This window comes from Ictidomys tridecemlineatus, chromosome 8, assembly GCF_052094955.1.
Source record: "Ictidomys tridecemlineatus isolate mIctTri1 chromosome 8, mIctTri1.hap1, whole genome shotgun sequence".
NCBI classification, from domain to species: domain Eukaryota; kingdom Metazoa; phylum Chordata; class Mammalia; order Rodentia; family Sciuridae; genus Ictidomys; species Ictidomys tridecemlineatus.
The window spans coordinates 44,012,737-44,030,926 of NC_135484.1; the positions used below are offsets into that span (position 1 = coordinate 44,012,737).

The window sequence follows — 18,190 nt, forward strand, 5'->3', positions numbered from 1 at the left end:
TGAGTTCTAAAATTTATTTTGGGAGTTTGAACTCAAAATGTGAGAACTTTCCAAAAAAATGGAAAGACTGCAGAATCTGATGGGCACCCTTTACACATGATAAATTCACTCTGATACTTTTGCTCATATCCCTCCATTTGTAATATGTTTCACTTTTTATCTCTAGGTGAACAATTTCTGTGCAAAGACCAATTGGAATATCATTTTAAAAATTAATCTGCCTGGCTCATACTCATCTGAATTTTCTTATACATTATAAACATTTATTTTACCTTTATTTCTTTAATAAAACAATATCACAGCACAGAAGTGGTATTTAGATATACTCTGGTATAGGAGACAAACAGATATAGAAATATATAGAATAAAATGTGAAAGTAGCCTTTTACCATTCATGTCCAGCCTCCCACCAATTCAGATTTGCTGTCCCATTTGTAAATATGCCCTGATAACATTATGATCTTTGACTTTAATTTGGTATATATAATGATGATTTGGCTCTTTATGATAAATTCATTGAGTGTAGAGACCTTTTTGTTTTCTGGTCTTTCTTTCTTTCTTTTTTTTTTTTAATATTTATTTTTTAGTTCTCGGCAGACAAACATCTTTGTTGGTATGTGGTGCTGAGGATCGAACCCGGGCCACATGCATGCCAGGCGAGCGCGCTACCGCTTGAGCCACATCCCCAGCCCTCTGGTCTTTCAATAGTAAAACTATTCATATGTGTAGAGTAGTAGATATAGGGACTTTTGAAATAAGGCAATAGATATTCAGACATTTTGAAAGTAAAAATTTACAACTTGGCATTTAATGAACATAAAGAAAAAGACAGGCATTGGAGTAGATGCCAAGATTCTAGCTTGGGATTGTATCATTGATGATACATTTAAATGATATTGGAAATGTCGGAACTACTCTGTCTCTGCAAATTTTTCCTAGACCCTTTCTTATTGTAGGAGCTCCTTTATTCACATTTCTGAATTAGAGTTGGGGAAGGTGCTAAAAAGTTCAGATTTGCCATAGAGTTCTATAGTTTAGGAGAGACTAGAAAATACCACCTTCACCTCGAGTTGTGTCTGAGACGTAACTGTTAGAGTATAAGTAAAAACTCTTAATGTGGAGATGAATTTTGTTTCTTTTAAAGGCACAATACTTTGATTAAATAGGATAAATATGGAAATGTTTCCCAATCATTTTTTATCCTTACTTATACTTTATTATGTAAGCATATTTAGAAAATGTTTTTAAAGTGTGTTAACATTTCTGATAAACCTGAAGCTATAGTAAGAATTCCCGTTTCCTTATTTTTGAGGAAGTACTGAGAGAGAGATTTAGGATTAGGAGAGAGAAATATTGAATCTTGAAGGAAACACCCACAGGTCACTGAGATACAGAAAACACACTTTTAAATATTGAGCAACATGTCTTTAGCCCATGCCCTGGTCCATGCTCTTGTAAAATGAAGGAAACACATATGCACTTTGAAAACTGGCATGAAATTCTGCTACCCTGTCTTCACCTTCCATACAGCCTCTGGTGCATCTCTTCTATAAATATTCACCCCAACCCAAGTCAGGGCTTCTTCCTCTTGAGATAGCCTGCACTCTCTTCTGAGTATATCTATCTTCCTAAATAAACCTCTGTCTATTACTTTGGCTAATACTGGAATTCTTTTCCATTACCTCTGCCAAGAACCCAGTGCTCCTGAGTTGAGTTCTTTCTCTCCTCTGGGAACTCCTTGGACCCTCTCCGGAGACCTCTCTTCTCCCATGACAATACCTCTGAAAAAACATGATGGGAAACCATATTCAGATTTCTCTCTAGCATTTTGCCTTTTATCTTATTCTCTTTTATCTGTTAATTGTAACTAATTTGGCAATCTTTTCTCTTTCCAGATCATTCAACTTCAAGTGGCCCGTTATCTTTTAAGCCTAGTCGATCACTGGTTACTCTTCCCACTGCCCATGTGATGCCGTCTAACTCCAGCGCTTCAATTTCCAAACATAGGGAATCATTAACATCAGATGGCTCAAAATGGAGTACAAGCTTCATACAGACTTTGGGAGACCACAGTACAGGGGAGCAGGACTCTTCACTAGACATGAAGGACTTCCGGCCTCTTCGGAAATGGTCATCTTTATCCAGACTCACTGCCCCAGAAAACTGCAGCCAAGGTAGCACTGTACACAAGGAAGAATTGAGGAATGGTTTGGAAAAGACAGGGAGAGGCAAGACTTTAACATCACAATTAAGGACTATTGGGCCTAGTTGCTTACATGACAGTATGGAGATGCTTAAGCTAGAAGACAAGGAAATAAATAAAAAACGGTCATCAACTTTGGATTGCAAGTATAAATTTGAGAGTTGTAGCAAAGATAACTTCAGAGCCTCTTCCTCTGCTCTTAAGAGACAGACCTTAGATATGACATACAGTGCCTTACCTGAGAGCAAGCCCATTATGACAAGCTCAGAGGCTTTTGAATCTCCAAAATATTTAATGCTTGGTCAGCAGGCAGCAAGTGGAGTTCCCATTCAGCCTTCTGTGAGGACTCAGATGTGGCTTACAGAGCAGTTAAGGACAAACCCTTTGGAAGGTAGAACTACGGAGGACTCTTATAATTTAGCTCCTTGGCAACAACAGCAAATTGAAGAATTTCGACAAGGAAGTGAAACACCAATGCAGGTAAGGCTCAAAACCTAGTATTTGCTTCCCTCCAGTGGATGTTGTGCACTTTGCAGGAAGCATCACAATCACTGATTATTTTGCCTTTTCTGTCTTATGGAAGCATAGAAGTTATAAATTTGAAAAGTTTTGCGTTGATTAAAAAAACTTACAAAGAAATTAGAACTAATTAACATGAAAAACTTAAAATTTCTACCTTAGTCTTTTCTTTCTCATTTGTTAAGTAGGCATAAAAATAAATAAAGCAAAGCATATATTCTAGGAAACTTAGAAACAAAGAAGCTGACACGGTATGATAGAAAGTTGACTTGGGATTACTAGATCTTGGATTTTATTTCTGGTTTTATCAGATTTAGAACCTGGATGATTTTTAACCTATTAATTTCTCTGGGCCTCAGTTCCTTCGTCTATAAAATGAGAAGGTAGAACTAAAGTCATTTTTAAAGTTTTGGTTACAGATGATATGTGTTTAGGTTTATAAATCCAGATATGCTTTTTTTTTTAATTAGAAAAATCAAGTGATGGTTGTTTCTTAATCAGCTTAAGGAAAAGGCTTTATGGTCATATAATATATAAAGAAAAAGTAGTTAGAGTCCCTAATGGGTCTACAGAATAACATATAAATGTATAAATTTCTTGATCTGGAAATGTCAACTGGGAATTTTAACCAGGAAACCAATTTTCTAACATAAATCTTGTCATCTACTTTTTATTACCAGAATTTTCTGAAATGAATTCTATCAAAAATTACAAAATTTCCCTAGAGTTAAAATTTTAAATTACTATTCATTACTACTAACAATAAAAAATGAAGAATAAAGTTCATGTAAGAGTAAAGAGATCACTTATCCAGGAAGATTGAACCCAGGTTATCATTCCTGGTAGGCCATTTTTTATAATCTTGATATTATATATATTTAAACCACATAAACAATGCATCATTTGGATGTTTAAATTACAAATTTTAAAAGAGTGCTTTAGCCAGATTTATTTGTGATTTATTCAAGTGATTAGAAAGATAGGATACCTTACTGTTCAAATACTATAACAGTTTTTAAATGTTTGTGATTATTGAAGAACAAGGATCAGACAGTTGTCTTTCTAGCAGGTGTCTTTACATAGAATTGGAGCTGTTCATGGGGATGAGTATACATACTACTCCAAACTGAAATACAGGATGATAAAAGAGAAATGTAACTGACAAAATTGGGCTTTTTTAAAGGAATGAATATTAATTTACTTATCCTTTTATTCTTCTTGGAGGAACGTCTGCTTTACCCAAGGTTTTCTCTAACTCTGAAGCAATATAGAGAGGTTAGGGAGATTGGAAGTGTATTGTGGAGAGAAATTTATTTTTAAATTTCCTTGCACAGGGGCTGGGGATGTGGTTCAAGTGGTAGCGCGCTCGCCTGGCATGCGTGCGGCCCGGGTTTGATCCTCAGCACCACATACCAACAAAGATGTTGTGTCTGCTGAGAAATAAAAAATAAATAAAGAAAAAATAAATAAAAAAAATAAATTTCCTTGCATATATTGGAAGAATGTAGCTATTATTGCATGAAACGTGTATGTGTCTCAAAGTTCCCTATTTCTTGATTAACCTTTTACAGGATGATCTCTTTATATAGTAATTTTAAATTTGAGAGTGGAATGATGAATTCAGGTAAAGAACACTAGATAATTCAGTTGCAATTTATGGGGTATGGGTGAGGTGGGGAAAAGGGGTACTGGGAATCAAAATGGTGTCATGCATACTAGTCAAGTGCTCTACCATGGAAGCTACAATCCTGGCCCTTCCGTTACAATCTTTGAATCACTGTTTCTCTTCTAATTTCTTTCATGGTCTACTACAGAGAAAGATTATTAATTAACTTCTCTTTGGTGTCTCCAAGTATTATCTTTATTTTACATATTCTTCTCATGATTATTTCTTAAAAATCTCTTTGAAGCTTGATTGAATTTACTTTTAGTGTAGTTTTTACATAAAGTGAACGACCTTATTAAGGATCAGTCCATCTGATAATCAGGATTTTTTTCAGTCAAAACTGCTCAACTCTCACCATGGAAAAAAAATCTTCTACATCAAAGAAAAAGAATTTGGCTTAAAGTCATGATCTGATAACACAATAGATTATATAAAATTTTGTGGCAGCTTTCAGAGTGTTGATCTCATTTGCTCTTCACAGGTTTACTATTCCCCAAAAGTTAATTTGTAATAAGGAAGGCTTGCTCTCTTTAGGACTTAATCCAGAACAATTATTGAGTCAGCCACACATACATAAGTTCATTGATTTTCTTGATTCTTGCTAAGTCATCTTAGAGTTGAGGTCGTATAGAATTCAGAAGCATATCCCTTTATGAATGAAGAGAAGCCATATATGCCCCCATTTGGATTAGAATATAGGGCTCCATATGCAACTTCTACCCCTAGTCTTTGGTTCTTTTCTTCTCTAGTCCATTACTCCCCACCCCGCCATGACTGACTCTAAGTATTATGACAGAAGAAAAAAGCAAAATCTTGACTTTTTTTAGGGAAATATACTTCCCTTTCCTTCCAGTGCATTCCTTAGTTTGGAGATAGAGGGATATCTGTTGGGTTCCTACACATCCACAGTGGATCTCCCCAACAGTAGTAAAGTAGTGGTGTATTATAGTTTAGATATTAGGTATTCCCCAGAAGGTTATGTGTGAGAACAATGCAAGAAAGTTTTTTGAGGTGGAATGATTGGATTATGAGAGCCTTAACCCGATCAGTGTGATAATCCCCTGACAGGGATTAACAGGGTGGTTAACTCAAGGCTCGGAGGGTGTGACTGGAAGAAGTGGATCCCTGGAGGCATGCTTTTGGGGTATATATTTTGTATCTGGCAAGTGGAATCTCTCTCTCTTTCTCTTTCTTTCTGCTTCTTGGATGCCCTTGTTCCCAGCTGCTTTCCTCTATCAAACTTTTCTACCACAGTGTTCCACCTCACTCAAGCCCTGAGTAATGGAACCAGCTATCTTGGCTAAGGCCTCCAGAATTGTGAGCACCCAAATAAACTTTTCCTTCTCTGAAATTGTTCTTGTCAGGTCTTTTTGTTTATCCCTTTTTCTTTTTATATTCCCGGAGATATTTTGGTCTTGAAATCATTAAAAAGTGGAAGATGAAATTTTGTGCTTATTTAAATCATAAAGTGACTTGCTACTAATCAAAATATTCATACCTGATTTCAACATATTTTATTGGAGGTTTTTCTCCTATATAAATAAAATAATTTGACAAAATGACCTAAAGGATAACCTGGGAGTGTTTCATGTATTTTATTACATTCTTAAGTTTTCTTATTTTTATTTTTTATCTTTACATTCTATTTTTTTTTTACTATCTGATATAATCTTGGTGGATATTAGGGCATTTCCTATAGATGGGATATTAAATTATGACACATTCATTAGCTGATTTTATATACACATAGTAATGTGTTTGATTTTCTATTTGTCACCTTTTCTATATAGTTTGGCGTATAGCCTATTTTAAAATGTGTGGCTACTTAACATACAAGTAGATCCATTTTGAGATTTATCATATTCCCCTTTGTTAGAAAAATCAAAAATAATCAGGAGACTATTAGAGCATAGCAATTCACTACCTGATATAGGTCTGCCCTCTTGTGTTTATACTAGGAAATTGTTTATATTTTATTTGGGGAAAGTCCCCTCAAAAACCCTCTAAAGTATCAAAACTATTTATAATTAGAACATTTTATAGCAAACGTCATTCCTGAATAATGGAGCAGTTTTACTGAGTTAAAGAATATTCATTTTAAGATAGGTGATTCTGATTTATTTGCATTAAATATAAATTTTTAACCAATGAAAATATGAAAGACAGCATTAAACATTCAAAAATTAGTCATTTTTGTGTCCTATAAATTTAAGATTAGAATTCATTCCAAAGGAGAAAGTGTTTGAACATTTAGGACTTAAAAATTTTGGCACTTTAGTTATAGATGGACACAATACCTACCTACCTACCTTTCTTTCTTTCATGTGATGCTAGGCTTGAATTCAGTGCCCCTCACGTGCTAGGCAAGCACTCTACCACTGAGCCACAACCTCACATTGTTTTCTTACAGCTTGCTCTTTATATAACATGATAAAATGAGTTTCATTTAAAGAATAGGATTTTTTTCCTACATTTTAATATAAATTATAGTATTCTGAAATCTTTGAAGTATGAGTTGTTAATTTTTATGAAAGAATAAAGAACAAAAATAATCTTTATTTGCATTTTACTGAGGTAAAACTCCCACAGTTAATAGTTTGAAATTGATGTTGTAATGAACAATATAATAAAGCACATAGAACTTGTCAGTTGAAGTTTTCTGTTTTTTAATATCAGTATAGCTAATTATAGAATTTGGATACTGTTGCATAGGTAAATTCTGAGACCAGTGAAGTTGAGGTCTAATATAGGATTTATATGTTTTCTGGCTAGTATGAGACCCTTTTACTGTCTTCTCCTTAAATATTTACAAACCCAAACTGTTCCCCTTTCTATCTCCAGTACTTCTCAGGATTCCAAGAACTTAAAAGCAGTGTCTTCTTCACTATTCAGCCAACAACACTTGTCAATATTGATGTTTCAAATTCTTTTAGTAACCATATTTTGGAAATTTTAAGCTCTCATGATTTTAAGAATATACTATGGAAAGTTAGATATTATAGCTCAAATAATTTGCAACAGCTTTAAATTAGTTAGACTCTATGAGTATTAGTAATTATGGGAATCATACTATGAGATGTTAAGTTGATCACTAGTTCCTATGGCTAACTTACAAGTCGTAGAATTGTATAATTATTGAAAACATTAAGAGAAATTTTATTTATATAAGATTATGGTCTTACCCTTATTTGATTCTCCTACACTTCAAAACATGTTAATATAGTATAGAAAATAATATAACTATTTTAGAATGTAGGTTCTGACAAGGAGTTACTACCAAGACTTCTGTATAATAATGATGTAGTGACAATAATAATAATAGTAGTAGTAGTAGTAATAGATGTGAGGATCAGTGAGCTATTTTGAATAATAATACTTCATTTGTACTATTATTTTGGCACTTGTAAAGACCTGAAAAATACTTACAAAGAAGCTTTTACTGTGCAATGTAAATAACATTTGCCCCAAATTGTGAAGCTAAAATTTTATATATGAAGTGATTTTGTTAGTAGGGCTATTTCAAAATTAAACTCCTACTTCATCCTCAGAAAAGATTTAGGAAAGAAATTTATAAGCCATTTTGAGGAAATCAACAGTTACATTGTACACATGTATAGTCAGTTTTGAAAATGAAGCCCTTTTCATGTTTACAAGATCTAGCAAATACATTTACTAACAATTTGTTTTAATCTTGACCTTTTCATAAAGAAATTCTTCTTCTTGGGAAGCGGGCCATATTGTTTTCCCCTGTTCATGGGATGACATTTTAAACCAAAGTAGTAAGTTGCAGATCTGGAGTTTGCTGCAGAACTTCAGAGAAGCATCACGATGATGCAAATCAGCAAGAGACATATTAAGATGAGACAGAAATTGATAAACAGGTTCTGGAAATTTTGACGTGCTTGTTGAGGCATTTCAATAGTTGAGGCTCTTCTTATAGCAGAGCGAGTGAGATATTGGACTTTCTCCATGATGCCAGGAGGCAGGAAGTCAAGTTTTAAGCGGTCAAGAGAAAGATAAAAAGCTGGCAGCCAATCTGAGGTAACCGTCTCCTTTTAGGTAGCCTGGAATGTAAAAATAGTAAATAGATTAGGATCATATGTATAACCTGTTCTCTGAATAGGTAAAACACATTTGCATTAATTGTTCTTTTTCAACACTATATTTTGTATTTATAACATCAAATCTATAATGTGTGTATATGTCTGTGCATACATGTGTTTTTGTCTTTTTGGTGGGATAATATCATTACAATCTCATTTGTCTTTGTGTTTGGATTATGGTACAGCTTGTTTTGAGCTATTCCTTTGGGCAAAAATTCTTAAGTCTGTTTCTCTGTAAATATAATTGATACATATTAAAAATTCCAGAGCTAATCTCAGGGAATAGAAGTACATTTAAAAGTTATTCTTTAGATCTTAATTTTAGTCTGAAATATATTTCACTTGTTTGGCATTCCTCTTTAAGGTTTTATAGCTTTATACTTTAAATGTCATTTCAACAAAATTTGTTATTATGTACTGAGGACTGTCAAGCACAATAGGTTTAGTAATTATTATTATCTTACTAGCTACCATGGGCAATTCTGTTCACAAATGTCTTGTACTTATGAGCAATGGTTTATGTCAAGCCCTATTTCAGAAATCTCACAATCTCTTACTGCTTGTGGGGCCTAAGCTTTGATAATAAAAATAAAAATATATCAAACTAAGTATGGGGCTGGGGATGTGGCTCAATCGGTAGCGCGCTCGCCTGGCATGTGTGCTGCCCGGGTTCGATCCTCAGCACCACATACAAACAAAGATGTTGTGTCCGCCAAAAACTGAAAAATAAATATTAAAATTCCAAAAAAAAACTAAGTATGAATTAATTGTCCAGATGTAATGAGTAATAACATTTGAGAATTTTCTGTTTTCATTCAGAATCCTTATGTCAACTTTTGGGGTGGGAGGGGTACAGGGGATTAAAACAGTGGCACTAAACAACTGAGCCACATTCCCAGTCCTATTTTGTATTTTATTTAGAGAGAGGGTCTCACTGATTTGCTTAGGGCCTTACAAAGTTGCTGAGCTGGCTTTGAACTGGTGATTCTTCTGTGCCACCCTCCTGAGCCACTGGGATTATAGGTGTGTGCCATTGCGCCCAGCCCTTCTATGTCAGTTTTGAAGTAGGAAAAAATTAAAATTTTTAAGAAAATATAGCCAACTGTCCGGAAATGATAATGGTTAGCATTTATTGTCACATTATTGTTAACATGTTATTACTATATTGCCAGGTTTCATTTTTCACTTGGTTTCTAGACATTCTGGGAAAATCACCTAGAGTGCCATCCTAAACCTGATAGAGGCATATGCTAAAGAGAGCAAAGCAGAGAATGATGGAACAGGGAAGACATATATGAGGCACATAACTAGTTGGACTTTGGCATTTGGTTTTTTCAAAGAAACCATGTAGTATGTGGTAGTTAGATTCTGTAATCTTCAGTACTTTAAATTGTATAACAGAATGGGCTTCCATATGACTTGAGTCTCTGTCCTCCATCATAGTATAGAGCCATAGTAAGGAGTTATACAAAGCCAAATTTTATCAAACTTTATTCTCTTAAAGAGTTGACAACAACTTATATTTTGTCTAAAATACATTCTTTGTTGTTCAATGCAGGTAGCTAAACTTATCCGTAATATTTCCCACTTGGAAAATAGCAGCTTAAACTTGGCATATATTTAATTATTTAATATTTTCATCTCCAGATGAAAGCAGAAGTAGGGGGTATTTTCTTTTGTTCTTTAAGAAAATGTAACTTTATGTTATTTCTGCTTATATTTATTTTAATACCTAGTGGATTTATTGTAGTGAATTACTGTAGACCCAAGTGAAATTATACTATTAGGAAATCATTGGAGGATTTTCTTTATTCCTTTATATATATATATACATAATATATAATCAGAATACAGTTGAGAAGAATTAGCACTGATAACTTCTATTTGAACTCACATATTTTTGTGGAATTTCAGGGCTTTTAACTGGTCTTAAAACATCAATTTTTAAAAATTATTTTAAGATAAACAAAAATTGGGAAAAGAGGGAGCTAGCTAGCAGTTTGTCATAAAGCATATATAAGGAATCATCCCCTATTCTGACTGAAGAATGGTACCTTCAGTCACATGAAATATGTCATGTTTCCATAAATACTATATTTCCTTTAAGGATTTTTCATTCTTTGCACATGTTGTTCTGCTTCTGCCTGTAATGCCCTCAACCCCTACCCCTTTCCACCTTTTGGTTTTCTGCCAGGCAAACTCCAGTTGATATTTAAGGCCTAGTTTAAATATCATTTCCTAATAAAACTTTTCATTATTCATTAAGGTAGAATTGGTGATCACCTCTGCTGGTTTTTAGTAGGACTTCAGTGTATTTGTTTTTAAATATCTGTCAGTTTGTGTCTGTAAACTCAGTTTACATATTAATATCTTCAACTAGACTTTTAGTTAATAACTAAAGTAACCATGTATTCATTTTGTATCTTAGCACTCAATGCATAATTGGCACTATTTGATTAAATCAATAAAGTTGAAGATTTTTTTGACTAAAAAATTTAGAAGATTCTCAATGATCAGATTAACCAATTAGAAAAATAGAATTCAATAATTAAACTTGTAAGCTCTAATATGTTTTTCAAGTCTCCGCCAATCACAGATGAAGAAAATGAGACTTAGAGGATTTAAATCTATGTTTATGTATGGTCTTCTGATTAATACACTATTAACTTGAACTAGGCTTTGTGTAAAAAAAAAAAATGAGTTTTTGGTGTTTGTGAAATACAAAGAGTTATACCCTAAAGAGATGAGCTCTCTACTTACAAAAGTATGATTAATATATTTTAATAATTTATTGTTTTTGTAGTGCTAGGGATCAAATTCAGGGCCTCATGCTTATGAGGCAAATGCTCTACCACTGAGCCACATCTTCAGTCCTTAATTAATGTATTTTAAAGATGATTTTAAGATACTGTAACAGCCAACTATTATTGAGGAAGAGTTTGGTCCTGGAAACAAATAGTGCTTGTTGAACTTAGACATTTAATGTCATGATTTTAAAGTGATATGTAGTAACTTTTATAATCTTAGGCTACAATTAAATTTGCTTTACATGCTGAAATGTTAGTGGTACATATTTTATTTGGAGGGTTCAATTTATTTTATAGTATTATAATCTGATGTGTTGTTCTAACTCTGCTGAACTTCTAAAATCTGCATGATAATAAATAAGCCACTTTTCATCCCTAGAAGATAGGGCTTTCTTATATATCTTGAGAATTGAAAGACTGTGTATGAGAACTGCATATTTGCATTTTTTGAATTATCTGATTTCTACATTACAATTTATGGCATAGTTGTCAGGTGTTTTTTATTATTATTTTTTTCTGCACCGATTTCTCTCCTATAAGTTTTGAAATCTTGCAGTCCTCTTTTTTTCCCCTTAATTATAGCCAAGCTATTAATAGCATAATATTTAATGGAAGGTGTGGAAAATGGCTTAATTTTATGTTATTTGATCTTTTTAAAGCATCTCTATATGATAATCAGATTCTGCTGGGACATTCTGAACTTGCATCTGGCTTAAATGGTCTAAGGGATTGAATTTAGTCCCTTGTCATCTTTATTGTAAACATGCACAGAGCCCCCCTCCTTTATTAAAAGAATGACTGTAGGTATATATTGGGTGCTTTGTGACAGAAAGAATATTTGCAGGTGCATTTAAAGATTAATCATCCAATCTGGGTGCAATGACACATGCCTGTAATTCCAACAGCTCAGGAGGCTGAGGCACGAGGATCACAAGTTCAAGCCAGCCTCAGTAACTTAGTGAGGCCCTAAGCAATTTAGTGATCCTTTTCTCAAAAACAAACATACAAAAAAAAAAAAAAAAACCAACACTTTTTTTTTTAAAGTGCTGGGCATGTGGCTCACTGGTTAAGTGCCCCAGATTAAATCCCTGATAATATTCCCTGCCACCGCCCCCCCCAAAAAAATCCACATCTTAGTATTGTAGTACTGAAAATATGTGAATTACTTGATAGAAGTTGGTTTATAGGAATACCAGATCCTTGTCTCTTGAGTTCCATGTAAGAAACAGGAAAGTACCCACAGAGTATGTTGTTTGTATGTGAGATCCATTAATATTCTAATATTCTAGTATAGGAAGGGTATAACTAACTTTTTACTCTTCTTTGGGGAATTTATCAAGTCTTTTCTCTTTTGCTCAAAGAAGGCATTGGAAATTGAGAAAAAAAAATTAAGTTCAAGATAGAGTTTTATGATTTTTTTTTAAATTGAAAGAAGGAAAGATTCAGCTTTCTGAATCTATAAGCTGATTCTAACTGGTTATGAAAATAATTATATAAACATAAAAATCAATATATTCCTTAATACTAACTTGACCCCCAAAATGCAGTGTTCCTAGCTTTTAAGCTCTGCCTTGAGGACAGTTCATTAAGCTGTAGCACAGAGAGAGATTTCCCTCTGAAATTGGCATGTGGCTGTTATTTTGTCTTCATTACTTTCAGTTCTTTACCTGTTGAAATAATGTTTTACAGTTAATTCACTTGCATTAAAATGTTCCTTTTAACTATGTATATGTGGAACTTTTTTAAAGGAGAGTTGGAGAAGGAATTTGGGAGAAGTTTTAGGGAATGATGATTGGCATTTAATAAGTATATCCCAATTAATGTGAATGAATCTAATTTTTTTTTTTTAAAGCCCAGAAGATGGAGTACACTTTACAAAGCACTAGAGGTCCTCAGTTGACTGTGACTATACTGAAGTGGAGATGTACACCCAGGCTTTATTTTTATGTGTTTATTTGGTAATACATGCTTCAGAATTATGTAGGGTAAGAATATTGATGAATTATTTCTGGAGGTGTCCAGAGAGACTGATTCTTATCTGATACATGCCACTGTAATTTAGGATTATTTTCTTGATTCTCTGACTCCAAGTTTGCTCCTTTGCCAGTACAAGCAGCATTCTGTCAATTCACACTTCAAATGAAAGTGAATTTTATTCATAAATAAATGAAAGGAAAATTTCACCAGTGTGAGCAGCACTTGGGAGGCTGATTCAGGAGGATCCCAAGTTCAAAGTCTGTTGTTTAGCAAGGCCCTTGAACTTAGCAAGACCTTGTCTCAAAAAATAAAATGACGGCTTGGGAGGCTAAGGCAGGAGGATTGTGAATTCAAAACCAGCCTCAGCAAAAGGGAGGCATTTAGTGAGACCCTGTTTTAAAATAAAATACAAAATAGGGCTGGAGAGGTGGCTCAGTGGTTGAGTGCCCCTGAGTTCAATCCTCAGTCATCAGTCACTCCCTTCTAACATAAATAAATAAATAAAATGGGCTGGGGATGTGGCTCAGTGGTTAAGTGCCCCTAGATTCAATCCCTGGTATCCTCCTCTCCAAAAAAAAAAAAAAAAAAAGCAAGGTTCCTTTATTCAAGTACTTCAAAACAAATGGACTTGAATATTTACATGGTAGAATAATTGAAACAACAATGAAATTGAGGAAAACTAAGGATATAATATGGGAGTGGAATAAACTATGATTTTTGTGGAAAGTTTCTTTTATTTTTTTGAACCCAGAGTCATTTTACCACTGAAGTGTGTACATCTGTATTCCTTTTTATTTATTATTTTGAGACAGGGTCTTGATAAATTGCTGAGGCTAACCTTAAACTTGTGATCCTCCTGCCTCAGCTTCTCAAGTTGTTGGGTTACGGGCATGTGCTACTATACCAGACATGTGGAAAGTTTTGATAAAAATTAAGCTGGATTATAGGTATCAAGCCTAAATGATTTGAAGGTATGTTTTCATCCCTTAAACAAATTAAATAACAGGAAACTTGAATTTGATTGATTTAATTTTATTTGTGTTATTGTTTTTCAAAGTATGTGTGATAATTTTGAATTTTTCCTACTAGTGTTTATTGCATTATAACTAAGGACATCTGTAACTTTAAAGATGATTTGTAGAACATATATTTAGCTTATTAAAGATAAAATGTATAAATTAAATTTAAATGAAATGAAGTGGTTTTAAATTAATAGAAGTTCATATTCTCTTAGTTTGTCTGGTAAAGGCCATTTGCAATATATATCACTTTCTATTTGTTTTGTCAATGTCTTGATTTATTATTGTCATGTTCATTAGTGTATAGTGCATATGGTTTAGAGTCAGAACCTAGACTCTTGCCAAGGTCTCTCTATTCATAGTTTTGTGAATAGGGGAACCTTTAATAGTTCACTTTTTTGCATCTGTTTCCTAAATTATGAAGGAGAGATGCAATACAAAACCTAGAGAATTAGGAAGATTAAATGAAATATGTGTCCACAGTGCATTTAAGGAAAGTCTTTTTCAATAATAAAGAATGTTTAAACTCACTATCTTCTAGAATTACCATCTGTTTAAATAGGAAATCTATACTTTGTTTTCAATTAAAGTTTTAACATATGACATTATTTAATATATTACATAGTAAATACATTATATAATACATTTAAAATACACTATAAAATTTTAAGACTATAATTTTAGGATCTTTGTTAAATATACTAATTTTTTCTTGAGTCGTTTTATTTAAGCAGCTGTTCTACTGTCTCCAGTCAATAAGATTAATAAACAGTGTGTAACCCAAATACAGTTATTTTTCTGTATGTCTAAGATCCTATTAAAATAATTTTGATATGTGAACTTTAGGAAATGATAATGATGTGATTTTTTTTTGTAAATAAGCCAGCTCTGACACCTGTTTTTAAAACTTAACATTTCATAATTTACAAATCTTTCATATTTATTCCATTTGATTTCATTCAACACATTTTAGCACATACTTTTTAAAGCACATGTCTTTATAAATGATGACAGTATGTGGATGATACCTTAGAAATGCACTAGTTTGGACACTTAGTGTTGTCAACATTTTAAACTGTTAGTGTATATCAGACTTACAGAAATTATATATACACTAACAGTAACTTTAATAGAATTTCTGCTCTTTGTCTACTTTTTGGAGTAATGTGATATGAAATTCTGTTAAGAGTGAAATAACTCAACAAATACCCCGTTTACAGTGTGAGAATGTAATTTAAATCGTATTTGAATACAAGTACATAAATATGCATATACACTTGTGCTGAGTTAGTTATATAATATACCAAAGGAAAATATTTTATGAATATAAATATATTGAGTGGCAATTAGAGTGCTTCAGTGGTAGACAAAAATTATGAATACATGTTTTCATGTGTTAAGCTGCTTATGGGATTATGAAGTTTGTATTTGTCTCGAGTGATGGAATTAACAACTATCATAGGAATTGAGAATTCTAAATGTAGATTTTATTTGATCATATAGGTAAAATATAAAAATAATGAAATAAAATATATAATTTTTCATATGCTTTGACAGATTTAAGGATGAGGAAACATTTGATTGTGGCATCTCTATTCCTAGGTATTATTTTTCTTTTATAAATTTATTGGAGGAATCTGAGAAACACTGGAGTATAATAACTTGACAAAAGTATATTAATAGGCAGAATAAACATTTTATCAGATTTGCTCAAATGAGACTTAGAATGTTTAGGTACCAAACATTTTTAAAATGTTGAATTATTATTCTATAATTTCAGAAAAACTTTTATATATGTTTATGACAAGTGTTTTAAAATTTTTAAACTTGTTCTTTATGATATAGTATTGAATTAAATAGAAACAGTTCAATTTATTAAAGCCTGGAATTTTTAGAAGTCTTTATTAACAGTTAACTGGACTTTATAGAGAGGAAAAATCTTCAAGGTCATTTTAAAAGTATTGTGTATTCTTAAGCTCTATTTTATTAGTATCACTGTAAGAAATCATAACAATATTAGAAGAGGTATTGTGATAATGTGCATGTTGTCACACAACTTTTGATATTATTCCAGATGTAAATAGCTCACTATATTTCAGCAGAATAACATATAATAAATTAAGCAATTTTTTCTGGTATAGAAAAATTAAACCACCCTACTACCAAATAAGGTAACATAATTGGAAGATTCTTAAATTGGCAGAAATTCACTCAAAAAGCAAAATATAAGTGAAAGTTAAAATAACAAGTCAATAACCAGTATCAAAAATGAATGTGATGCTTTTCAAAATTAAGTCTCATTTTCACTGTCACAAAATGGATAAACAATTATTTAGAAAGTAAGCATTTTTGTCATAGCAAACATTTTATTGTAACTTAAAACTGAAATATAGAAAATATGATTAACACTTTTTAAAAGTTCAAAAAGTATGAATTATAAAAATCAGTGAAGTCTGTTTCTTACCTTGGTTTCTGTGGTCATCACAATAAAGAGTATCAACTTGTGTGAAGTCTTATGGGTGTTTAGCTGGGAGGTTTTCTGACTGTTACCAGGTTTATGTGAAGGGTTGGAGTAGGTGGAGGAGAAAATCTGTTCTAGGGAGGCCTTATGATGTCACACAGGAATTCCGAAGTTATGATTGGTTAGTCATAGTCATATCACAACCAACCTTTAGAACTTTATTTATCTTACTTTAGGTATAGAAAGGTCATTAACACTTAGTGCTTCATTTTTTTTTTTAATTTTTAAAAAATATGTGACGGATACATAAAAAAAAAAATTAAGCAAGCTGGGGCAATAGGAAGCTGTCCTTAAAAGATTTTGTGCATCTCAGGCTTAGATATAATTGTATATTGATGGTAATGACTTTTAAGAGTTAAATAGTTATTGTAATAGGAATTTTAATACAATGAGAATGATAATACAGGCTTCAGTGAAACAGCTTTCATTAATTTTTTTTTTTTGCTGCTCTTTCTTTAATATTGCAGCTTCATAATGGTAGCTTCTAGCAAGACAAAAATGTTTTTACAGAATCAAATTTTATACCTTTTCCTAACTTTGTTATTGTGCTTCATATCTATGTGTATGGGGGAGGGAATGTACATGATAAAACCAGGCTAATAACTGTTTTTGGTTAAAAAACAAAAGCAAAAACACAGCTTTATCTTAAGAACTAGTTAAATTATGTTTTTTTAGTTAGCAGTTTAACAATGTATTTATGAATAATAATTCCCTATTTAAACTGATATGTATCATCCCAAGAAAAATAACAATTTAAAAATTTAAGTATTTAAGATTTTTTAAAAATAACTGCACTAAATTACCACAAAATTCTACTACATTTTTTTTAAAGCTGACAAAATAATAAGGGTAACTTAATAGCAAAAAATAATTAAAATAGCAAAAAATAATTAAAATACCTGTAGATTCCTAATCAGTTGCATATAATAAGGCTTATGTTTATGTATGATTTGCTTTCCTATAAATTATTACATATGTGAAATTTTATTAAGTATAATCTTTTAACTACCTAAGATAGTTAATCAGTGAGAAAAGAATACTTTTGAGGAGGAAGGTATCTTCTATTTTCTTTTTATATAATTTTATTGTTCTATATATTAGATTTACTTAGCATATTTGCATATTCTAATTTTTAAATTTCCTCTTTAATTTTGGAGAAACTGTTTGCATTTAAAAAATTTTTAAATGCTTTATAGCAGAGTGAACTTAGCCTGCATTACTTTCTTGTGGGTAACTAAAACGTGTAGCAGCAGCTGCTTGTGTGTCCTTAAATGGAGATGATCTTGGCTTCTTCCAAAGAAAGATAAAATCCTTCTCTTGAGCAAAACTCTTGTTATTTAAAGAATCAACTAAAGCTAACAGAAAAATAATATTG

At 32.3% G+C, this 18,190-nt stretch overlaps 2 protein-coding genes across 2 annotated transcripts in view; one reads left to right on the plus strand and one right to left on the minus strand.

The window, feature by feature from the left end:
- Positions 1-18,190, plus strand: part of Cep85l (centrosomal protein 85L) — a 160,806-nt gene that overhangs the window by 52,037 nt on the left and 90,579 nt on the right. The window contains exon 3 of the mRNA XM_078019330.1: positions 1,896-2,683. Within this exon, the coding sequence (XP_077875456.1) occupies positions 1,896-2,683 (788 nt within the window). The remainder of the gene's footprint in view (positions 1-1,895; positions 2,684-18,190) is intronic.
- On the minus strand, positions 6,653-16,886 carry Pln (phospholamban). Its single transcript, XM_005336092.5, has 2 exons — positions 16,759-16,886; positions 6,653-8,452 (listed from the first exon to the last, which is right to left on the minus strand). The coding sequence occupies exon 2, from the start codon at positions 8,357-8,359 to the stop codon at positions 8,201-8,203; it is 159 nt and encodes a 52-aa protein (XP_005336149.1). The 5' UTR covers positions 8,360-8,452; positions 16,759-16,886; the 3' UTR covers positions 6,653-8,200.